Here is a 25,880-nt window from a genome sequence, read left to right on the forward strand (position 1 = left end):
TCATAATACTTTAGGCCAGTCGCTCTGAACAAAGGCCCTGTTACTAGTAAAATGCATTCATCTGGTATCCCAGGACTAAAGTAGTCCCTGATTCGTGGGCTAGAATGAAAACCAGCTGTAATCTGCATGGGTTCCCAATAGTAGAGGACCTGGCTAAGATATGTATGCACTTCATTTAGGAGAGAATATCTCAACTGTTCTTGGCTAATATGACCCCAGGGAACAACTTAGGAACTTTGACTAATTCTCTATCCGGGACGAAATACCCGAAAATGACCATAACCGGTGCACTACTTCCAACATGGTTCCAACATCTGCTAAACCGTTGGAGCTACACATTTACTGAGGTGCTCAAAATGTTCAGAATACGTATGTTTAGGGAAACATAGAAAAGTGTAATATTTCTAATTTGAAATGTTATGACAGAACAGCTAAAAAACAGTTTTGGCTATAACCTTTGAACCAGATGAGCTATAAATGCAAACTTGTTGTCTAAATCATGTTTTTTGACAATTAGAAACATGTTGGAATGCGTATCTTTATGACTGGATGTGGCTGGACCTCTACTTTACATATTTAAAAGGAATATTAGTTTTGAAAATGTGTTTTACTTACCTTAATCTTTGTCATTTTTGGCAAACTTGGTGTCTACTTTATGCTTTTTGAGCATTAGAAACATATTGGAATGATCATATTTATGATTGAATCCATCTAGATCACTCTGACTTGCTTATTACAAATATGGCCACTATACCAAACATGTTATGTAACATAACGTTTCATCCAGATTGAGTGTATACAGTAGTTGTAGGAATGAGATCAAATTAAGATCAAACTCAGCTCAGCATACATTGAACACTATCATAATAGTCAAAGGTGTATGGCATTTGAACAATATGTTTAAATTAGAATCAGAAAGGTTAATTGCTAAACAACAAATGGTTGCTAGGAATTTGTCTACTACAACAACAGAACAGCTCTGCAATAACTGATACATACAGTACTGCACCCCACACACACACACACACACACACACACACACACACACACACACACACACACACACACACACACACACACACACACACACACACACACACACACACACACACACACACATGTGGCGCAACAATATAGTTGCTGACAATTTAAAAGTGTAATTTTGCATACATGTTGTCGATGTGAAGATTTGCTATGTTCTTTTGATGTGAGGAAAGGGTTCTTTTTGTATTGAGTTCATTATTATTGCAGCAGCCAGCAGTGTAACTGAAGTACCAGTATATCACCAGTAGATGGCAAAGTATCACCTGGGATTGGGAACAGAATGTCTGTGTGAAGTCTCATGTGAACTGAACTCTCACGTGATTTCAAATGCCAGTGAGAGTTTGTTCAGTGAAGAACACACATGCAGGATGTTCAGAGGCAGTGTGTGATACTGAACCGTGTTATATCTATTTTGCAGGTGAGATGGTCAATTTGGGAATGCACATGCTGTGGGGATTATGTTATGGGATGATTTATATTGGGATTGTACTTGGGAATGTACTTTCACTGTGTGTAAGGTTGGTGGGGGAATATGCAGAGTGAGGTAGCCATGATTAGCAACTAGCATGGGGCCTGCTTCTAGTAGCTGTAGCATGGGCAGAAGGCAGAAGCCATGACAGGGCATTGTGTGCTAAATTGGGCTGGAGTAAGATATATTCCTGTGACTTCTGTGATGATATGGTGATCTTATGTAATGTGATGTTGTGATATGTGATGTTATATGAATGTTGGGTTTATACTCTACACAGGAAAGTGATTTATTTTGGAAAGAAGGAAGAAGTTAACTAATGTGAATGTTTATACGGTGACTTGGAAATGAGTAATGGTTATATTTTGGGATTTAGTCATGTGATTTTGATGTTAATTGCCAGTGATTTAGAAATGCCAGTGAGAGTTTGTTCAGTGAAGAACACACATGCAGAATGTTCAGAGGCAGTGTGTGATACTGAACCGTGTTATATCTATTTTGCAGAGAAAGCAACAAAAAATAAAACAAATGTGTAACACCAGTTGGAACCAGCAGCGTTTCTTTCTTGGTCCCGTTACATATTTTGGCGAACCAGCCAGGACTGGAGTGATCCAGCCATTGATCCACCATCCAGAGACAAACCTGGATCAGCATCATCATTAAAAGAAGAAGAATGGAGCAACTACGGGATGAAGTAAGCAGAGTACTGCTGGCGTTGGAAAAGCCAGAGCTCATTTCCACATGTCAACAGCTAAAGTGCTCAGAGCCATCAGGAGGGTTCGAGAAGGAAGCTCGTCGTGCCCTCATCAGATTGGCTGAGAAGACGCTGGATGAAGTGGAGGATGAAGAGGAGAGCAAGGCGTTTCAGCAGTACTTGCAGCATGTCCTGTCACGGATAAAGTCCCTGCAAAAGAAGGAACCGAGTGAGGCAGAGACTGTACCTAATGAACCGAGTGAATTAGATATTCTGAAAGAGAAATATCTCAAGCTGCAGGAGGAACAGAATGAAGCCCGTCGACTGCTAGAAGAGGAGATCGTCGTTTTGGAAGGAAGACAACAGCCCATAGAACCAGCGGTGGATACAAGGACAGTAATTATGTCACCACCTTCACTGTCACTGCCTGAAGTGACTCTTAGAAGGGAATTTATATAGGGAAATGCTTCTAATTGATAGAATGGAATCCTGGAGCGCATGGGACACGCTCAAATGACTGGCTGACGCTTAAAGTCCCTAGGGTAAAAACTGAACTGGGGAAAACAGCCTTTTGCGTTAGTGCCCCAACTACGTGGAATGACCTGCAGCTGAAATTTAAGATCAGTTCGCCCATAACATATGGTCAATTTAAATCTTTGATTGCAGATCTACCCACAAATGTCTGTAACTGTTTTTAATTTTGTTTTTGTTCTGAATTTGTCATTGATATGAATATTGATGTTGTATTGATGTTGTACTGTGCTGTATCTCGACGACACTGCAAATGAGGGCAACCTCAATGTCTTTCGAGAATAAATAAAGGTTTGAAATGAAATGAAAAAAAAAAATCGCAGATCAAAAGAGGCTTGACCCTGCCCAAATTAAAAACTATCCTCACAGGTCACTACAAAGTCGACTCATCTTCAGATCTGCTACACCGACTGATGAACATTACACAAGACCCCAAGGAATCAGCCCAAACGTTCCTGTTCAGAGCAATTGAACTGAAGGAGAAGTTAATATGGAGCTTGAGTAATGAAAATGAGGGTGAGCAGTTTAGTCCCGAACTAATTCAGAGAAAATTCCTCCGCTCTCTTGAAACAGGATTGTATAGTGATGCGGTGAAATTCCAGATTAAGCCTTACCTTAGCAGCCCTAGTGTGACAGATGAAAATTGAATAGAGCGAATAAATGAGGCTGCAAATCTGGAGCAGGAACGGCAGCAAAAACTAAAGAAAACAGTTATGAGCAAGCCCCCTAGACTCAGTGAAATCCATACAGAGGTGTCCCCCCATGCACCTCAACCCCCTTTCAGGAGAGAAACAGAGCCACCAGATGATCACAGAGACCCCACTAACACCGCTGAGTTCAGAGCCAAAAGTAAGAAAAGTCAGGGGCGCAGCACAGAGCAGGATTCCAGCACCAGTCACCTCATAGAAGGACTCAGAGCAGAGCTGTTGGAAATTAAAAAATAGTTCTGGAAACTGCAGAGGCTAACAGAAAGACTCAAACAGACAGAACTTCAGCCTACGCCAGGAACCGACCAGGAGGATGCAGAGCCTGTCAGGAAGCTCAGATTGGAGAGTCATGCAGACACTGCTTCAAGTGTGGCCACGAGGGACACATCTCCAGAGGATGTCGTCAAGGCAGAGAACAGCAGGGAAACGAGAGAGGGCTGCTGAGTCGGGACTCTCAGTAGCCCATGGACATGAGACCCCACTTAGTCCCACTGAGCAGACAGCTGTCACCCAAGTAACTTCCCCGTTCCAGAGTCCCGCCAACTATCTCGCACCCCGACGCCAAGCCAAACTCCTAGACCTCATAGGTAAGAGATGTATGGTCCATTGTCAGTTAGACGGGGTTCCTGTAGAAGCATTATGGGACACGGGTGCGCAGTCTGGTCTTATTAATGAGGAATGGAGGAAGGTGAATTTACCTCATCGTGTGGTGAGACCTATTAGTGAACTGTTGGAGGCAGACAGAGTAATTGGACTTGCAGCAAACCAAACTGAGATACCTTTCCTTGGCTGGGTGGAGGTGGAGTTTAGACTAGGCAAAGATGTAGACCATGTAGAGACACTTTTAGTCCCCACCCTAGTGTCAAGTGACCCAAATGTTGCAGAGCAGCCCATAATTGGCTTTAATGTAATAGAGGCAGTGCTAAATGGGGAGATGGTGTCAGAGGCAAGGTCAGCGACCATTCTCCAAGTGAGTAAGGCATTCTCTGTGACTTTCAGAGCAGCAAAGTCAGTGCTCAGGCTCGTGCAGTCCCCAGAGATAAGTGAAGAAGTGGGAATTGTGCATACAGGGAAGAAGAGGGTTCACTTAGCAGCTGGACAGGTCAGCATTGTCTATGTCAAAGCTAGTAGTGGAGCACAGTTTCAAGGTCAAAACCTCTTACTTGTCCCTTGTGAAGAGCCCACACTACCTGAGGGGATTATCATTGAAGAGGGGTTAGTCAGTATCCCCACAGACAGGTCAATGTATGTGCCGGTCCCCATTGCAAATGTCAGCAAGCAGGCCATGACTTTAGATAAACGCACAGTTCTGGGTCACCTCCAAATAGTCAAGACTGCCTATCCAGTTAGAGTGGAACAGATAGAGAGTGATGTCAACAATAAAGAGGGAGGAAGGGAGGACAGTAAACAGAGTGACACTAAACAGACAGGAGAGCAGACAGGTGAACAGAAAAGGGACACCACTTGCAACCAACCAAAAACACCGAAACCAAGTCAGTGGGATCCCCCTGTCAATCATTCCCACCTAACTGATGAACAGAGAGGATTAGTGAGACAGTTACTGAGAGAGGAGTGTCATGCATTTGCCTACAACGAAGATGACATAGGGAGTATCCCCTCCCTGAAACTACACATTAGTCTTCAGGACCCCACTCCAGTAAAGAGAACGTACATGTCAGTCCCCAAACCACTGCATAACGAGGTCAAAGAATATATACAGGACTTGCTGAATCGTGGTTGGATAGTCCAGTCAAGATCCCCATACGCATCACCAGTGGTGTGTGTGAGGAAGAAAGATGGGACATTGAGACTTTGTTGCGATTACAGGGAGCTGAACAGAAAATCCATCCCTGATTGCCATCCAATCCCTCGAATTCAAGATATGCTAGACTCTCTCACAGGCAGCTCTTGGTTCTCAGTATTGGATCAGGGGAAGGCCTACCACCAGGGGTTCCTGAGTGAGGAAAGCCAACACCTCACAGCCTTCATAACACCCTGGGGTCTTTATCAGTGGACCAGAATCCCCTTTGGTTTGAGTTCAGCCCCCGCTGAGTTTCAGCGTAACATGGAAGAGTGCCTAGTGGGTCTGAGGGATGATATCTGTCAACCCTACCTTGATGATAATCTCGTTCACAGCTCTAGCTTTGAAGACCATGTCAGCCACATGAGAACTGTGTTCCAAAAACATGGAGTTAAGCTCAGTCCACGCAAGTGTGATGTGTTTAAGCGAAAGGTCAGATTTCTGGGACGGATGGTTTCGGGTGAGGGCTACACGATGGACCCAGCTGAAGTGGCCCCTGTGCAGGCATTAAAGGAGAGGGTACATGTCACAGTTTCAGACTTGAGACGAACAATGGGCTTTCTATCATACTACAGGCCATATATCCCAAACTTTTCCAAAATTGCAAAGCCACTGTACCAGCTGCTCTCGTCACCTCCTGACAAGATATCGCCTGCGGAGTCAAAGACAAAGACAAAGACAAACAGAAAGAGTGGCACCAACAAAAATAAAGGTAACCTCCTACCGAACACTCCCATACACTGGACACATAGCCACCAAGAGACACTGAACTTCCTCATAGATAAGCTGATTGAGCCCCCCATTCTTGGCTACCCTGATTTCACCCAGCCTTTCACTTTGCATTGTGATGCGTCCCAGGGGGGACTGGGTGCAGTGCTTTATCAGAGACAGAACAGTAAAATGGTTGTTATTGGGTACGGCTCCAGAACACTAAGCCCACCTGAGAAGAACTATCACATGCACTCAGGGAAGTTAGAGTTCCTAGCACTGAAATGGGGCATATGTGAGCGTTTCAGAGACTATTTGTATCATGCCCCCCACTTCACAGTATATACTGATAACAATCCCCTGACTTACGTCCTCTCAACAGCTAAGCTTAATGCTACAGGTCACCGGTGGGTCGGTGAGTTATCAGATTTTAACTTTTCTATAAAGTACCGCCCAGGTAAACACAATGCTGACGCAGATGGCCTATCCCGTATGTCAGTAGTCATAAACAAGCTCATGGAACAGTGCACAGAGGAGGTTCACCAGGAAGTTATTAGTGCGTCTGTCCAGGGAGTGATAGTACAAAGAGATACACCTCTCATTTGGACCATGCCAGTGTCTGTGGAGGCAGTAACAGTAGTGAGAGATTCACCCACTCTGAGCAAACCTCTAACACCAGAGCAGATCAGAGAAAGCCAACTGAGAGACCCGGTTATTGGTCGAGTCCTCCATCACAAAAGTAACAACCAGCAGCCTTCCAACAAGGTACTCAAAACTGAGTCAGCTGATGTAAGAGCCTTAATGAGGCAATGGCATAAACTTTTTATCAATGACAATGGTGTCCTCTATAGAAAAGCCGGTGACAAATGTCAGCTTGTCCTGCCCAGAGAACACCACCCCACTGTGTTTCAGGAGCTCCACCGTGAAATGGGACATCCTGGAGTCGACAGAACACACAACCTGATCAGAGACCGGTTTTATTGGGCCCGTATGCAGAGTGACATAGACCACTTTGTCACCCAAGTCTGTGAGTGTCTGAAGACAAAACGACCCCAAAAAGCAACCAGAGCCCCTCTTATGCCCATTGTGTCAACACGCCCCTTTCAAATAGTGTCTGTCGACTTCCTCCACTTAGAGACTTGCAAACAAGGGTACCAGTATATTCTAGTAGTAATGGATCATTACACCCGTTTCTACGAGAGAGCTATGCAGAGTATGTTGAAAAATGGCAAACTAGAATGAAACAAGCATATGAGATTGCCTCCAAAACATCTGCCAAGAAAGCTGCCCGGGGAAAAAAGGGCTATGACAAAAGAGTCCATGGAGCTGACCTTCAACCCGGTGGACGAGTGCTTGTCCGTAATCTGTCAGAAAGAGGGGGTCCGGGCAAGCTACGATCCTATTGGGAAAACAGAGTCCATGTCGTAGTGAAAAGAAGGAGCAGTGACAGCCCTGTTTATGAGGTGGTACCGGAGGGAGGTGGTAAATGTCGAGTGCTGCACAGAAACCTTCTACTCCCATGTGACAGTTTACCCCTAAGTCACCCTGAACCAGACACAGAGCAGAAAAGAGTCAGCCCCACACAGAGGAGAAAAAGGGGACAAAAGACTGATAAACCAATTGTTTGCTCTGACAGTGAAAGCAGTGATGAGGGTGAGCTTGTGTGCCATTTCCCTAATCACAAGCAACAGAGCCAAAGAACTGTAAACCTAGACCCAGAGGCAGAGCCCTTCGTGCCAGAGATGGAATATCGTGAGGAAGAGCCAGCACCACAGGACGTAGGAGAAGACATCGTTGACTACACAGCAGCAGAGGACAGAGATGACGCTTCAGAGCCTGGAGATCGTCTGCTAGAATCACCAGAGCAGCCGATGTCGGAGGAAGATGAGCCTGCATCACCAACCGTGAGTGCCTACCCCCAGAGGAAGAGATGGCGCCCGAGAATGCTGACCTATGGGACCCTGGGTGAGCCATCGGTGGTCGAGGTTGGAGTTGATAACCTGCATGTGAGTATGCCTTCAGCCACGAGAGACTGTGGCGACCTTGGACCATGCCAGACATTGAAGTATCAAATTAAGATAGACTTTCATAGACACTTGAAGTGACATTTGATATTTGCCTTATAAGAGACTCTTGAAGAGAAAAACAAAAACAAAAACACACACACACACACACACACACACACACACACACACACACACACACACACACACACACACACACAATGATGACTGTTTTTTAATGTCCCAATCATACATCTATATATCGAAATGCAACAGACTCCAGCTTTGCAGCATTTGCTGTGTCCACCAAATGACTTTTGCAGCCACAGAGGAGGACGATAGCGCACGCTTTACTGGCATCTGCAAGATGGGTCCAGTAAGGTTCCCAGGTTCTGACACTTGGGTGGGAGGAAGGTTCTCAAGGGACCTGGTACCATTTGACCAACATCAGCCTTCCCTGACTATGGGAAAAGGAGTACAGGTATCTCAAAGAAACCCTGGTCACCCTCACCTTGGAGCCTGAAAAGATCAACTCCAATGTCCATGTCCAAAGATTGGAGTGTATGGTCATCATCATATACAGCAAGAGCTGTGGCCACAGCAGAGTAGATGAATCCTGACAGTGGCTTTTCTCAGTCCCTCACGAACATTCCTCTCACCCAAGCTGCACTGATTCAGCATGTAAAACCTGCTTCAGACCAGCTTCTATTGGATCAGACAACCTCCGTCCAACAAAATATCCCAGATTTCAATAGGTTGGGCTGGTACTGGGACTCCATTACTAAGACTTGTGAACCTTACTGGATCTTGCAGGTGCCATTAAAGCTATTGCTGTTGTAACACCAAGACCATAATGTGATATAAACATATTATAAACAATTCTATACACCTTTGACTAGTATGATATCATACTAGTCAATGGTGTATAGAATAGTATTACTATAGAGTATTACTTTTTATGCTGAGCATTGTTGCACATACTGTACTAGCTGTAGCTGTATCATTAGGAACGAGTTCTACTCATTCTATTGAGTTAAATCATTATATTGTTTCAATAAAATTACATTGTAGGATACATTGGTTGTTTCATAACATAGTGGCATATATATCACATATTTGTGATAATCAAATTAGTGTCCTCTAGATAGATTACATCATAAAGATAAGCATTCAAACATGTTTCTAATTGTCAAAAAACATGATTTAGACACCAAGTTTGCATTCGTAGCTCATGTGGTTCAAACGTTATAGCCAAAGGCTTTGGCAGGTGGCAGCCATATTGGATTTGGCCACTATGATGACCCCGAAGGTCGTTGGCTCGGGCACCCTTGCTAAATCATTAGAGCATGCCCTGGGTTACATCAGGGACAAATGTAGTGCTTTTAGATTGATTCGCGCAACTATGGCCCTGGACTGTAATACGTTTTTAGCCGTTTCTTTTAGCTGTTCTGTCGTAGTCATGCAATAAACCAGGTCGCGCTGACGTCTCCATGGCCTGCTCCCGTGGCGGCGCTCCCCGTCGTAGGAACACTCATGGATACGATCCTCCTCACCGGCCCGCACCCATGGTCACCTCAAAATACACAGGTTCTTTAACCGAAGCGCACGCCGAAAAGTGTGCACAACAATGTAGCTCGCCATTTGTGGTGTAATTGAGGCAGTAAACTGCGGACTACCAGGCTGGTTGGTTGTAATAAAGTAGAGGAGAAGAGACGTCAGGACCAGGTTTCCAGAATCATTCAGTGGTTTATTCAGCAACAACAAACACAACAGCAAAGATTCCAGAGGCAGAGCCCCTGTCCACCCCCAGCCTCACGGCGGTCAGGACTGGTTGCAGTCCTGACCGCCGTGAGGCTGGGGGTGGACAGAGAGTAGGGGGGTCCCTATTCCTGAGGGACTGAGGGCCCACTCTACTCGGGGCGTAGCTGCATCTTGGGCCCTTTACAAAGGGGTGTCGATGCAGGAGATCTGCTCCGCGGCTAACTGGTCGTCTCCCTCGACCTTTGCATCTCTATACAGCCTTGACGTAGCGGCGTCTGAGATGCCTCCAGGTAGAGAAATGTGGACATGCCTTGGGGGCATGATTTTCTCCCTGAGTGGAGTGCAGCTGGCTGCTTCCAGGTAGAGAAATGTGGAAATGCCGTGGGGCATGTTTTTCTCCCTGTGTGGAATGCAGCTGCCAGTTTCAAGGCGGGGAATGTGTTGCATGCCTGAGGGCATGCTTTCTCTCCCTACATGGCTGGCCTTTTCCTGCCCTCCCGGGACCGGCTAGGCATGGTCCGGGGAGGAGGAGGCCTTGGTTTCTTTGTCACTGGCTGGATAATCCAGGTTTTGTCCAGGTCTGGTGACAGGGACAGGACTTATGTCTGTCAAGGTCTTGCCTTAAGTCGTTCGCGTCCCGAACCTGTGGGTCTGGGGTGCCTGGAGGCCGGGGTTTCTGCCGAGGGCAGGACCTGTGGCCTTGGGCAAGCGATTGGGTAAGGGTTGTCACAAATTGGGGCTCCCCCGGGGGACGTGTATGTGTCCCATAGTAAGCAGTTGCTGTTAGCTACGCTATAATAACCCAGGGTTACGTATGTAACCCCGGTTTTATTAGTAGCGTAAGCAACTGCTTACATTTTGAACCCCCTCTGTGTGCGTTGAGCATGCAGAGTGGAAGGTTTCAGAGGAAGCACCCATGTGACGCAGCGGTACTTATGCCGCTACCGGTTTCCGGTTTGCGTCACACGACCCTATCCAATGGACATTGGAGTTGTCGGGAGTCCTGTGTGTTGCTCTGTGCATCGCTAGGGGGCGATGATATCCCATAGTAAGCAGTTGCTTACGCTACTAATAAAACCGGGGTTACATACGTAACCCTGGGTTTTCAATGATCTTGGATGATCTTCAAAATAGTGTTTGCACTTTCTTCCTTTTTTGTCCGTGCATCTACATAAACGTTCAGATTTCAAATATAAAGTGCTTACCTCATGGACACGGATGTTACAATTATGTACGGGCCCTCAAAAGTACCTGTATCTTCCGTATTGTTCAATAAAAAGCATTTTCATTCGATTGGTGGTCATTTTCTCATAGTTATAATGTATCAGAGTGCAATACACCTCCCAACCGATAGGGCCAAGTACTGAAAGCATATACGAAAATACGGAGAAAATGGCCAACAATCGGATTAAAATGCTTTTTATTGAACAAAACGGACGATACGGGTACTTTTGAGGGCCCGTACATATTTTGTAACATCCGTAACCATAGGGTAAGGGTTTATATTTGAAATCTGAAAGTTTAAGTAGATGTACGGGCCAAAATGGTGAAGTTCATCCATGACGGTCGTGACAGACGGCCGTCGTGTATCCATAGCTGCCCCTTATGCTGGAGTATGTTGGCCATAATAATCTGTTGTCGTTTCTGATTATGAATTCATTAAGGATCCATTATTTTATGCTTAGGCCTACCTGGAGGTTAATACTCTGAATTGTGTTTGTTTGTTTGTTTGTTTGTTTGTTTGTTTGTTTGGTTGGTTGTTTTGTATTAGTGTTTTATCATTTCTCAGAGTACTTCAGCCATAAACATTTTTGTTTTCGTTACATTCCTAAGCCAATAATTTGATGACCGGCAGAGTCTCCGGTAGGAGTCTCCTACTGACCGATGACCCGGGCAACAAAAAAGCACCATGAATTCAAGGCTTGGGTGTGTAATTGAAAATAATATTTTTTAATGTTTCTTTTTTCTAAAATAAACGTGTATACATTATCGTTGGAAAACCCTGGAAATGCTACATCTCAAGGGGTTATTATTCGTAATAAAGAATTTCAATCATCATCATCATCATGTTCTCAATCTCGTCATCTTCTACCCACCCTGCTGTGTGTTCACCCCGCCCTCTAGTGGTTCTAAATTGCCATCGTAATAGTAATGTAGTCAATAGAATGGGGAGTTTGGATCAGCATTTGCACTAAGAATTGCTTCGTAGCATATTTGTAGCAATTATAGCTGAACCTGCTTTGATGTACACAGTGGTTCAATGTGTCACATGTACTTACTGTACGTACATACTAATAATAGTAATTCTTGAACTGCTTAAACTGCTTAGGCCACAGTTGAGATTTAAAGCAAATTTCAGTATCCCTCTTCGAATGTAATAAAATGTGTATCACTTTTACTCTTTATTACTTTTGTTGAGGTGCGTGCGTGTGTGTGCGTCTTTGTGTTCAGAACTGAAGCCATTCAGTTGCATCTGCTTTGATCTACAAAGAGGCAACACACTATCAGGCTTAAGTGGAGATGGACCCCTCACAACCTGCGGTTAGTTTTCTTAAAGTTTTCATCATAATTGCCTGTCAAAGCATATAGGACCCTGGATGACAAACTCTATTGATCCTTGTTTATAATGGTAAAGCTGTCAGAGAGCACTCATAACTCACGTGGTCATATTGCACCATTGTTTAATAACCAGGATCATTTACACAATGATATCAACAACAGATATACAGCGAAGAGTCATGTTATACAGTACCTCGTAAACACACTGATACGACTACTTCTCATCCTTAAGCCCATGACCCACATCATTCCAACACACTTTGCTAGTTTGGGAGGCAGAGCAGAGGCAGCTCCACTGATCACGTCCAACCCAGATTTGGCACTAACAAGGGTTTGAATTCGTTCTCCTGCTATGCCACCAAAATGTGGAATGCCCTACCAAAAGTGGTGAAGGAGTGTAAAACCCTACTCTCCTTCAAAACTGCCCTAAAAGAGTACCTACAAGTGGCTGCAATTGGAAACTGGCCCCTGTAAAAGTCCAAACCTAAATATCACTGGGATTGGTATTTAAGACAGTCAAAGTCAATACCCTCATACCTGTCTAACTACTTCTCCAAAGTGAGTGCCACACCCACAACACTAGAGGGAGCTAGAGGACCATGATATGATCTGGTACCACACAAAGTTACAATGTGGAATGCCCTAACACCATCCAATAAAGGATGTGAAACACTGGTTTATTTCTAAACTGGCCTGAAAATTCTTACATTTCATACAAGTATTCAATCAATCAATCAATAATCATCTCCTGAACATAATCAACCCCTGCTCATTGTTCTCCATAAAAATCATATTATTAAATTGATCTAAACATCTATTTTGATGGGCCGTGTCCATGGAGAGAAAAGGCTTTATCTCCCACGTGTACAAAAAGGAAGGAATTGTAAACTTACACTAACATTAAGACTTAATATTTTTGGAGGTTGAACAGTGACAAGACTTTTAGGTCCTAAACTGTAACACATGGTACAATATACATCCATGGATAAACACCATGCTGTTCCTTCTTCTGAGAACACCTGCTGGCTTACTCCTCCTTCAACTGCTCCACCACCTGGCGCAGCTTGTCCACCAGCACTGTAGAATAGAGATAAATATCATTTATTTTGTGGGAGGTTTACAACTACACCAAAAGGCATGAGTTGAAATGACCAAAGGGGTACAGCAACAGTGACCAATGAGGTTAGGGTTAGTGGAACACAAGAACGCTCGCCCCGGGTCAAATCCGGCGACCTCGTAACAGTCACCATCAGGTGTTCCTAAACCTAATCTCAGTAAAACAAATACAAGAATACAAGAACCGCTGGGGACGATCGGTCCGTGGAAAAAATGTGTTTTGGGGCGAGTGTTCCGGTTACCAGTTGGAGAGATAAAACCGGTGTTATTGATGTGAAACAATAAAATAAACTGTAATTTAATGCATTTTGAAACAGTTTGCATTTCCGGTCTGGAGTGAGTAGACAAACCGGGATGAGACTCTTCACCCCATTGGAATAGTTTGCCCAGTCTACTCTAAATGGTAATTGGACTGAATTTATATAGCGCTTTTCTCCAAAGCGCCTTACAAAGTATTTCACATTCACCCATTCACACATTGATACCAGAGGAAACCATGCAAGACACCAACCTACTCATTGGGAGCAGTTAGGGGTTCAGTGTCTTGCTCAAGGACACTTCGACACGTAGCCAGGAGGAGCCAGGGGTTGAACCTGGAACCTTCGGATTCCAAGACGCCCGCTCTACCTCCAGAGCCACTGCCGCCCCACAACTCTACACTGTCTTCCCTGGGATAACACTCAACCTGGGTCTAAAAGAAGCTTACCTCCAGCTGTTGGCCTTTGGAAAGGGTTGTACCCACGACAGGCATTGATCAGTTCTCTCAGCTTTTTAGGACAGTCCTCAGGAAGTGGTTCTAGCACTCGCTTCTCCACACACACTCTCTTAAAGATGTGGAGATCTGTGGTACAATCTGTTATGAGAGACATGTGTTATAATACATACAAAGTGTAAAGAAAGTGGGTGCAGTCTGCGTTAACCACTGTTTACAGGACACATACCGTCAAGGGGTTTCTTGCACGTTGCGATTTCCCACAGGACCATTCCGAGACTGGGAAAAGAAAAGAGAAATACAGTGTGGTTTGGTTCATTAATTCATTTCAGTTATTGGCTCTAGGTCCAATTACAATTAATTGGTTATCCTCTGAACTTTATTGTATTCATGCATTTTATTTGTTTGTATGTTTTATACTATGTTATTATTCTTATTACTGTAAAGGACTGACCTGTAAATCTCACATATCTTGCAGTATGGATGGTTGGCACTGTCCAGCTCTTCAGGTGATCGGTAGCGCAGGCCGCACTTCTTTGGGCCCTTAGGGCTCCTTCTCAAGGACGTCTCTGTTTGTGCCAGCTCCAAACCACCCAGCTAGTGACAAAACAGACAGCCAACCAATGAATGATAATACAATATAATAATTACCTTAGGAAATAGAGAAAAAGCTGTTGGTAGCAGTGACTGATGTCCATAAAACAAAAGTCACTAAGGAATATTTACTAGCTATATTAAAATAGTTTACTTTAAACCATTAAGACCGGGAAAGCATCTGTGTAGATTTTAGCTATCTAGCAACATATTTATTTCCAGAGAAATAGCAGACATACAAGCTCACTTGTACATCTGCTATTTTTGAAAAATGTGTTTGGAAGTGTTGCATTTGTTGCATTTTTAGCCTCCTTCTGGTTGTTTATGTTGAGTTAGCAAAATGTTTTTTTAATGGTAGTGGATAGAGAGAGAGGATATTTGTCCAGCCAAGCACAACAGCAACCAATGGGCGTGAAGAGACTTGATAAAGGGTCAATTAGCCGAAAGAATACGATTACAATTGTTACATTTGAAAGATTATATACATGCAGTGAGCTGTGAACAAAATCAATCATGGCTAAATTAATCATTTTTAGTAATTTCATACCAACTTAATATAAAATATATGCTTTATATTTAACTCCGTCATACCTTAACTCTGTAGCCTTCAGCTACCATGAACTTGTCGCTGGTGATGCTCCCATGGACTTTGGCTTTTTGTTCTGACTGATGTAATCTAAGAGGAAGCAATAGTAGTCAGTGTGTCATTTATCAGAATCAACTTGTAAGAGATTCAACAGAAGTCAAAAGCTTTATTAGAATGACATATCGTCTCTGTCGGGTGGCTCATACTGTATGCCCAAAACAATTACTTTTCAGGATTCAAATTCAAAAATAGCAAAAGTAGCAGATCTACAAGCTCAAAATGTGCTACTGGATCTACTTTTGATGCTTTTGTGTGACGCTCTGTAGTGTGATCAAATAGGGCATTAATACGAAAAAAACACAAAAAGTAAAAATCTGGAGACAGGAGGTTTCTACCTGACAGCAACAATATGATTGTGCCAGTGCATGATTTGATCACCTAAATCACTAAAGAACCACTGAAGCACCAACATTTGTTTAAATTGTCCAGTGGTGTTCTACCGTGTTACGCTATATACGTAGCATGCCGTCCAAGAAAATGTGGGGAAAAATCGCATACCCTCCAGTAACCATCGAGGAAGTGTATCTGATACGCAGGAGGAGGGGCTGGGGGCAGCAAGAATGTAAACTTCAGTTTAAATAGCCTTTTTCATGATAATGTGGCGTCTGAGGTGAAGGCTTACGTAAGGATAAGGATAATTCCTTTTAACAGGTCGTTCATGAAAGACCTTGCGGTCTTGTTTCCAATGAGAACCTGTGAGCAATTAGGGGTTAAGAGTCTTGCTCAGGGACAAATTTCATTTCATCGACACATATGCTGGCCTGGCCTGCAATCGAACCTGGGGCAACCAGGGCCTCTGGCTCCCTAGGCAGGCTCACTAACCACTCAGCTATGGCTATTGTCTTGAGGTGATAATGACCGCTGGCTATTGGAGATTCGAAGTAATTCACACATTAACTACTTAACAAAAGAGCAGTTATTTCATTCAGTGACCACCACGCACACGTGTTTATGTGCTTGTGGGAGGGAATAATTATCGTATACCCCCCAAAAAGACCTAGAACACACCACTGGAATGTACCATGTCAAAACGTCAAGTCAGATTCTTACTTATTGAACTCATTCTGAATCTAATTGGTTTGTTTTTCTCTACCAAAGACTTTCCACTGAGAACTCACCTGTAGATGCCCTGTGCAGCATCCAAACACATGCGAGCCTTCCTGACCCAAGGTAGTTTACACTTCAAGTTGTTGTCCAAAACCTCTCTCAGACTTCCCTTGGCACAGTACTCCATGACTATCTGTCCTGCTGGCAGGGAAAAGGAAATCTCATATGTTATAGGACAGTGGTTCTAAACCTTTTTAGGCTGCGACCCCCAAAAATAATCACATTTGAACTGGGGACCCCCACCCTGATAAGCACTTGGAATTGTAGGAGTTGAGGCATTACATTTAGTTTGACTCTGTTCCCACAGATAAATATTGTGAAAATAACAGATCAACAAGCTCACAATGCCTCGCACAGCGAGGCGTTGTGAGCTTGTAGATCGTATTGTGAAAATAGCAGATCTACAATCTCACAATGCCTCGCAAAATGAGGCGTTGTGAGCTTTTAGATTGTAATTTTTTTGCCTCTTTCTTATATTATTTGACAATTTGGCCAATGTTTGACCAGTTTTTATAGTTTGTTGATGCATCGATGATTCATTTAATTTATTTTTTATTTTTTATTAAAAAGGTCTTAAAAGTCCTTAAATTGTCACTTTAATGTCATCTGGGGACCCCCTCAAAATCATGACCCTGGGGGTCCTGACCCACAGGTTGAGAACCACTGATATAGGAGACAGGCACAAAGTAGAAAAATGAAAGCAGATGATGACGTGGTTTCAATAATTCTTCTCAACAAGTAAAGCACAATTATAAAAATGACTCACCATCGGCACCCTCGAAACAGACTCCAAACATCCGCAGTATGTGTGGCGATGCATAGTTCATCATGGTTGCGATCTCCCTCTCGAATATCTTTATCACCTCACTTTTAGGGAAATAATACAATACATAGGTTAACACCCAGCCAGGCCCGCTCTCTCCCCACACTGTATAATAATACAATACATAGATTAACACCCAGCCAGGCCCGCTCTCTCCCCACACTGTATAATAATACAATACATAGATCAGTGTTTATCAACCCTGGCAAACGTCCCAATTTTGGGCCGGGGCTACTGCTGAGGTGTGCCGCGCCGTTTGAAGAAGGTTTGAAAAAATATAAATTTGATTTTTTTTTCTTTTCTTTACAATAATAATAATCAGGCATGCAAACAGCCCCGAGGTGAAAAGGGTGACAACATGCTGTTTTTTTTTCGGGTCAGGTGTCACACTATTGCCCTATTTGGATTCAAAACGGCTAGTGGAAGCTGAAAAGCCGTATCGTTTCGTGAAATTAGTGTGTGTGTGTATATATATATACCGTATATATATATATATATATATATATATATATATATACCGTATATCTAGGTGTGCCCTGGGATCTTTTGGCTATGCCAGGTGTGCCTTGGCACAAAAAAGGTTGATAAACACTGACATAAATTAACACCCAGCCAGGCCTGCTCTCTCCCCACACTGTACCTGATTGACAGTAATGTTAATCTATTTTGTTCATTTACAGCAGTGGTTCTCAAACTTTTTCATGCCAAGGACCCCCAAATTGATATGTATTTGGCCGCGGACCTCCTTCTGAAAATATTTTGTGCCAGGGACCCCAAGAAGAGAAGAAGTGTGTAAAAAAACATTATTCAAACTTTTCCAAACATCTCCGATATATTTCAAATCATTTAAAAAATGTCCAAAAATATTTATATCATTTATTTTAAGCCTAGAATCAAGCCATCCAGGCTCCTGGTGAATAATGACCATAAAACATTTTATTCTGTGAAAAATAAAGGGTATTTAAATGAGCAATTAAATATTCATTTTCTTCCTTCTTCACAGAATCATATATTGTATTATTATAGTATAAAAATTTTATCAATTAAAAACGTGTGCCGCAAACCCTGGTATAGTGATCTGTGGACAGAGGTATCTTTTGATGGCCACAGGATATTTCCTGTATTCTCCCTTGTAGACTTCACAGATGTCAGTTTTCATGATGGGCGTTATGGGGAAATCAAAGGTCAGGTCCCCAGGGATGATCTTTCGGATGCCTTCAGGAATGATCTCAGACTTCTGAACTGATGACGGCAAAACCACCATTGAGATTAAAGAAGAAAACAAAAACATCAGACAGCTGTCAGTGAAACTAAATCCCTTTCTGGAAAAAAACATTGATAGCACAGTCTAAAGTCACTGAGGGATACTGCTGTGAACATATGACATGACAAAACTGCATTCTATATTTACCACAGTGACTGGGGATTAGTTTTTCCTTAATTGTTTTATTCAAATTGAAAAAGTCTATATGCAAAGCATAATGTGAAATGTCTAACAAATAAATAACCCTTCCTCTGAAGTCTGGGATGGAAATCATCCAGATGTATTATGGGTGAAATACAAAGTGGAATAGTTCACAAACCATGCACTATATTGAATGATATGTGGCAACTGACCTTCAAAGTTGTTTACTTACGCATTTCAATCATTTGTTTCATGTCATCCGGTTTCAATGACATAGCATCCAGTTTCCCCTCCACAGTATCCTTTTGGTCCACCACATGTTGTAGCACTGTGAAATACATCTGATATTAAAGCCAATCACACAATCAACATTAACTTCATGAAGGCATACCTACGTGCAGCTTACATTTTAGACATTAGACACTGGTTCTGTAGAACCAGTGTCTACACTATTGACTATACAGTCAACACTGGTACACTAATAATAATAAAAATAATAATAATCATTAGACCTATTCCAAATTGAAATTCAGTTTTCAGCTCCCATACAACGCAAAAAAAGAAAGACAAGACCCCCCTCCTCTCACTTTTCTGGATCTCTTCATGATCCTTCTTCCTGGCTGCCTCGTACTCTTTCCGTTGAGAATCTGCATCAAACAGCTTATGATCCATCTGCACCGGCAGATTCAGGGACAGCACCTGGAACGCGTCGATGAGACGGTCGTTAAGGCTCTCAAACTCGTCCCCGTAGTTGTAGGTGTTCCAGAACCGCTTGATGATACTTTTTGTATCAGCGTTGTATTTTTTGACGACATCCGCAGCAGACTTGAGTGTGAGCGTGAGCTCCTTGAGGGCCGTGTACATCTTGGAGTCGGGAGAGATCTGGGCCCTTTTTCCCTGGATGGCCCTCAGCACTGGCTCCAGCCCTTTCACACGGTCTTTCAGACGCGTGCATCGTTTCTTGTTGGCCTTGACCTCCTCGCAGAGAGCGTAGAGTGTAGTCGCTATGCCAAAGATGGGGTCTATGAAATCCATGACTGAAGGGAGAAAGGGGGACAGATAGGTTGAACTGCAATAGACTGAATCAAAATGTTGCACGCACAAACAACATTTTCACCATGTTTAAAAGGATCCCTGGCTAATAAGCCAAATATGCCTTACATGCATTCCATACATTCCATAGGGCTAGACCACACATGGGCAAATTACATCATCAACTTGCGACGGGCATTGCCCATATTGAGTGAAAGATGAACTGTTTCTAAAATAAATACAATATTTAAAAGGGATAGTTCACCCCCAAAATGACTCGATCGATTAGTTACCCCATGGAGACTTGAAATCATGGATATTTTTTAGTTTTTGTCGCGTTCCTAAGCCAATCATTTGATGACCAGCAGCGGTTCCGGTAGGAGACACAAAGAGTCTCCTTTGTGTCTCCTACCGGAACCGCCTACCGGTCTGCTGGTCATAAAATGATTGGCTTAGGAATGCGATCAAAACAAAAACATATCCATGAATTCAAGTCTCCATGGGGGGACTAATCCATAAAGAAAAAGTAATCTTTTGGGTGAACTATCCCTTAAAGGGCAATACCATTCATTTTCAACATTGAACTATGTCTTTAATACACCTTAGAGCTGTTGTGTGGAAATAAGAAAAAGGTCATGATTGAGGTCATGTGATCAGTGACATACGCACGGTGTACTTTTGGCTCCGCCCTCTAGCCTCTCTGCATTCACTAGAATTGGGAATCTCACTTCCAGCTGAAGCAGTGCGTATGTAGTAGTTTATAATGGTATTATGGTTATATATCACATTTAGCAAGACATAGTACTTGTAGATAATAGATATCAATTGGCTGAAAATGCTCTAATAAGTCTTAACTTTATATTCAAGACACACTGTTTCAGCTGGAAGTCAGATTCCCCATTCCTATGAATGCAGCAGCATAGAGGGCGGAGCCAAAAGTAAACCGTGCGTATGTCACTGATCACATGACCTCAATCAATTCTCCAGTTCTAGGCAACATAGAGGGGGGGGGGACTTTTTTCTTATTTCCATTTTACAGTTGATTTTAACTGTAAAATCCTGACAACAAACAGAGAGAAATACCTACCATGATGTCCCCCCCCCCCCCTTTTAATCATTTTAACCCATTAAAACCTGGAACGCATCTGTGTCATTTTAGATGTCTTTGGCTATTCAAAAATAGCAGATCTACAAGCTCGTAGCGCGGCACTGAGTGCCGCGCTATGAGCTTGTAAATCTTCAACATTTTGTGCAAATATTTGAAAATATATTTTTAAAGGGAACATTTGTAACTCAAATCTTTGCTTCATGGGGGTCCATGGAACAAAATATTTTGGGATGGGGGGTCCACGGCCAGATATATATAATTTTGGGGATATGAAAAAGTTTCAGAACCAGTGCTATTATAGCAGTTTTTCAGAAAACAGTTAGGATTTAGGAGACATTTGTAGAATCCCCAGAAGCAAAGATTTGAGTTACAAATGTTCGCTTTAAAAAAAATATATATATATATCCAAAGATTTGCACTCGGTGCCGCGCTATGAGCTTGCATATCTGCTATTTTTGAATAGCCCAAATAAATCATTAAAATTACAGTCTTTTTCTTTGAGTGAAAGTAAAAAAGTTTTCAAAATGTGTCAATATATTTTGAAAAAAGCAGATCTACAAGCTCACAATGTGATGCATTGTGAGCTTGTAGATCAGCCATTTTGGAATAGCTGAAGGCTGAAGTATGAAATAGGGTTGAGAATAGGGTTCACGGCCTGAAAAGGTTGAGAACCACTGCTCTATACTACAGTTTTTTTTTTTAAATAAAAGATCTACAAGCTCACAACGTGTCATAACATGATGCGTTGTGAGCTTGTAGATATTTTCCATGAATGTTCACGTATTAAGAAATGCCAAAAATCGCCCAAATGCCAAATAAAAGGAGAGGAGAGGAGAGGAGAGGAGGAGGAGGAGGGATCCCCTGGACATGACATTAATATGTCACATGACGTACATGTCCCCCACCACTGGTCTACTGGTATCTAATTTAATAAGCATTTGGCCCATGTTGTGAGCTTGCAGATCTGCTATATTATATTGACTCATTGTGCTGGGGCCCCCCTGGAACCCCTTCAAGGACCCCTGGGGGTCCCAAAACCCCACCACTGGTCTACTTGTATCCAAACAATGTAGGGGTTGAAGGGTTTGTGTAAAAAGCAGTTTACTGATCACTATGTACTCACGTTTTAAATAGTCCTTTCTGTTTGTGCAGCCTGGAGGCACTGATGGTAGTGAGTCATTGACTGGAGGCACTGATGGTAGTGAGTCATTGACTGGAGGCACTGATGGTAGTGAGTCATTGACTGGAGACACTGATGGTAGTGAGGCAGGTAGTGGAGACACTGTAAACACAAGAAGTCATTTGATATCATGATCTAATCTACAAAGTATACATAAATAAGTGGGTGCGTTTGGAAATACACACTGAGTATAGGGCATAGCAGTGGCGGCCATTTTCTGGTTCCACTCCAAAATAGTCAATGCATTTTTCCCATTGACATTTCCAAAAATATTTATATCAATTATTTTAAGCCTAGAATCAAGCCATCCTGGTGAATCATGACCATAAAACATTTGATTCTGTGAAAAAAACTTTTTGAAAACGGCAAAACAAAGGGTATTTATTAAATATAGTATAGAATATAATTATTATTATTTATTTCTTTAATCACAGAAAAAAATATTTTATGGTCATGATTCAACAGGACCCTGGATGGCTTGATTCTAGGTTTAAATGAATTGAAAAAAATGTTTCAAAAAATGAATTGAAAAAAATGTTTCAAAAAATGAATTGAAAAAAATGTTTCACCAGGACCCTGGATGGCTTGATTCTAGGCTTAAATGAATTGATATGAATATTTTTGGAAATCTCAATGGGAAAATGCATTGACTATTTTGGAGTGGAACCAGAAAATGGCTGCCACTGCTATGCCCTATGCTGGGTGCTCTCTGGTCATATGTAAATTAAGCGCAGTCGTCGCATTGCCGTTTGTTAATTTAGTGCGTACTGGCCCCCCTCCTGTTCAACATATACACAAATGACCAGCCATTACTCCCAGAATGCCAGCGTTTCATACGCAGAAGACCTCTGCATCACCACCCAACAAGTAGACTTCCAGAAAATTGAGCCTGTCCTTGAAAATGCCCTCCAAGAAATGTCAACCTACGACTACAATAACAACCACCTGAAACCCAACCCATCAAAAACCCAACTATGCATCTTCTACTACTACTACTACTACTACTACTACTAATAATAATAATAATAACAATAAGCATAATAATAATAATGGTAATGATGATAATACTACTACTATTATTACTACTAATAATAATAATGAGCATAATAATAATAATAATAATATCTCCTCAAGCATTGAACTGCAAAAGAACAATAAAAGCTCACCTATTTGTGGACTGTCACCATCCTGTTGAGCACAGAAATTATATTATTTAATTTCAACAACATTCAATACCATTATGAAGTGCAGTATGTATTCTACAGTATGAGATCTATTGGACAACATTAAGTTTGGCAAGAGGGAGGAGATAAGAGAAAAAACAGACAGACAGACAGACAGACAGACAGACAGACAGACAGACAGAAAAGGGTAACATCATTGTTTTAAAGTAAGTGAATGAGTTTAGTATGCATCATGTATTCTTACCAGCATGCTTTGCACTTGGCGGACGGCGGAATTAATCCCACACTTGTACTCCTCATAAAGGCCTTCTGTCACAGTGGTGCATTCTGGGAACGACACAGACACAAAGTTGATTCAGCTGCTCAGACCCCCCAAAAAAGGTGAAGCTTGAGTCGCCTGGTGGCCGACTCTGGAAGTGCAGCTTACCACAGCTGGGGCCGGATACGTGAACGAGCGGAAATGGTTTTGACCAATAGGCTCGACTTGCGAGTTTGCTCACAGGGTTGGTCACAGAGGTGACACTACTGCGCATGGGAGACATAACTCTATGACGCATAAATGGGGAACATAGAACCCGGGGAACATAGGGATGACCCCGGGAAAAGGGAGTATGCGCTGGGCGAGCAACTCCATAGAAGTGAATGGGTGGGGATGTCCATGTCTAGTTATTTTATAACTTTATGGCATGTTTCTATAACCTGAAACCCTAGTGCGCATGCAGCGTAGAAACAAACAACGCCTGCTCTGTGACAAAAGCCTTTTTGGTTCAAATACAGAAGAAGAGTGTAATTCCTTGCAGTCCATTCCTAGACCCATGGCTACACTTGATACTCTTTTTCTTTTTTTTGCACCTTATGCCTAATCTCACGTAAAGTACATACCTTATGTCTAATCTCATGTAAAGTACTTTATGTCTAATCTCATGTAAAGTACACTGCAGCAAGGAGATTGACTGATTTTATGGACATAAAACATGGACAAGTGTTGATCTGCCAGCACAAATATAGCTGATGATGTTCAACTGTCATGTGTTGCTATGTGTGGCAACAGTCTTATGATATTGTTGTCGCAAAATATGATGTACTGTACTGGAAGGGGCGGCAGTGGCTCAGGGGTTGTGAACTGGAAACCGCAAGGTTCCCAGTTCGATCCCGGGCTGGGGCGCTCCCCCAGAGTTAGTGTGGAAGTGTCCTTGAGCAAGACGCTGAACCCCTAATTGCTCCGATGAGCAGGTTGGTGCCTTGCATGGTTTCCTCCGCCATCGGTGTATGAATGTGTGTGTGAATGGGTGAATGGCACAATCAATGTAAAGCGCTTTGGATAAAAGCGCTATATAAATGCACCATTTACCATTTTACCATTTACTGAGATCAATACATGTAGAAGTAAAGGTCCCTGGGATGGAAAAGGTGTTTAAGGGAGTGTCTAATGACTTAATTGTTGGGTATATAAACAATGATACGAGAGGTCCCAGCTAGCTAATTTGCCGAGGTACCTCTGTGTATGTCTATGCACGGCTCGTACTATAATAACGTATTCATCTAATGTAATATATCGTGGTCTGTCGTATCTTGATAAATAATCAACAAAGGCTTTAGGCAGCTTGCTACATTAAGGACATTTCAGACGACGCTAGTAATTCATTTTCAATGAAAGGTGAGTGCAGCTCCTCTAGCTCTATGAAGCAGTAGGAGCCTCTCTGTTTCAGTTTCCGCACCATAAAAAATCCACAGTACACCACTGTCTATCTTCATATTAGCCTACATTGATATACAAAGAGGAAGTCATAGAGTGTAAACATTAAACCAAGGGTATTGTGCAGTCACAGTTACCACAGTTTACCGGAGTAAAGCTTGTTAATTTTCAGCATTATTTGATTGATGAGCTGAGTATAATCCCACTTGTTACAGACAAACTTCCTTTGCGAGCATGTACTTATAAGGAAGTTGCGTGGAACAATCGGTCAGTCTGGCATCGATTGATGGGACAGCTCCGACCGGTTAAGTACATGTTTAGGTACTGCATAGCGCTGTGTTGAGAGAGGCGCTTATGTGCGCGTTTGGGAAACACCCGTAACTTCAGGAAGCCTTCTTACCGGAGCCTTCTTGAGGACCGCACGTAACTCCCTACGCAGGATCTCTTTGGGAAACCCGGCCATTGTACTTCAATGAGGTTACCCTAGCAACCACTACTACAAACTAGCACCGATATATATATATAGTCTTTGTACATTTGAACACAAATGCTATTTATACTGAGCATATTTTCTTCATATTTGCTTTCAACGAGCCCACACAGTTTCTCCAAGAAAAGTTTCTTTCTACTTTTATCCTGTTCTCCCAACTTTTCTACTCTATTATTTTCTCTTACATTATGTTCTGGTTTAGTGCCATTTAATATTTCTCCCGTTGGTGAGCAGTTCACCAGTATCTAGGTGGGAGGTATAAAACCATTCAACTTCCCAAGTGATGCTAGTTGCAGGACAGTCTTCTCACCTGTAAAACGGGGTCTTAGTATTGGATTTTTGGCCCAGCAGTGCACCATGAGTTCTACCAGGTCCTCCAGCCCCGGGGTCTCCAATCTGTTAACATCCTCCAGGGATGGCCTAGGGATGGAAGAATCATTCACGCCCTTGTTGTGACCAGGGTCTGAGAGAGAGGAGAGGAAGATGCATGAATGCATGGGTTGGGAAATA

General features: G+C 42.7%; 1 protein-coding gene across 1 annotated transcript in view; it reads right to left on the reverse strand.

Annotated features, from left to right (window-relative positions):
- Positions 1–13,298: 13,298 nt before the first annotated feature.
- LOC308079212 (mixed lineage kinase domain-like protein) overlaps positions 13,299–25,880 on the reverse strand; it is a 165,920-nt gene continuing 153,338 nt past the window's right edge. Inside the window, exons 2-11 of the mRNA XM_080420589.1 lie at positions 19,268–19,717; positions 18,913–19,008; positions 18,340–18,517; positions 17,219–17,319; positions 16,464–16,593; positions 15,291–15,375; positions 14,560–14,702; positions 14,335–14,384; positions 14,100–14,246; positions 13,299–13,354 (exon numbers count right to left, since the gene is read on the reverse strand). Of these exons, the coding sequence (XP_080276715.1) occupies positions 13,305–13,354; positions 14,100–14,246; positions 14,335–14,384; positions 14,560–14,702; positions 15,291–15,375; positions 16,464–16,593; positions 17,219–17,319; positions 18,340–18,517; positions 18,913–19,008; positions 19,268–19,715 (1,428 nt within the window). The 5' untranslated portion in view covers positions 19,716–19,717 and the 3' untranslated portion in view covers positions 13,299–13,304. The remainder of the gene's footprint in view (positions 13,355–14,099; positions 14,247–14,334; positions 14,385–14,559; positions 14,703–15,290; positions 15,376–16,463; positions 16,594–17,218; positions 17,320–18,339; positions 18,518–18,912; positions 19,009–19,267; positions 19,718–25,880) is intronic.

This window comes from Gymnoscopelus braueri (genome assembly GCF_963280865.1).
Source record: "Gymnoscopelus braueri genome assembly, chromosome: 23".
Taxonomy (NCBI): domain Eukaryota; kingdom Metazoa; phylum Chordata; class Actinopteri; order Myctophiformes; family Myctophidae; genus Gymnoscopelus; species Gymnoscopelus braueri.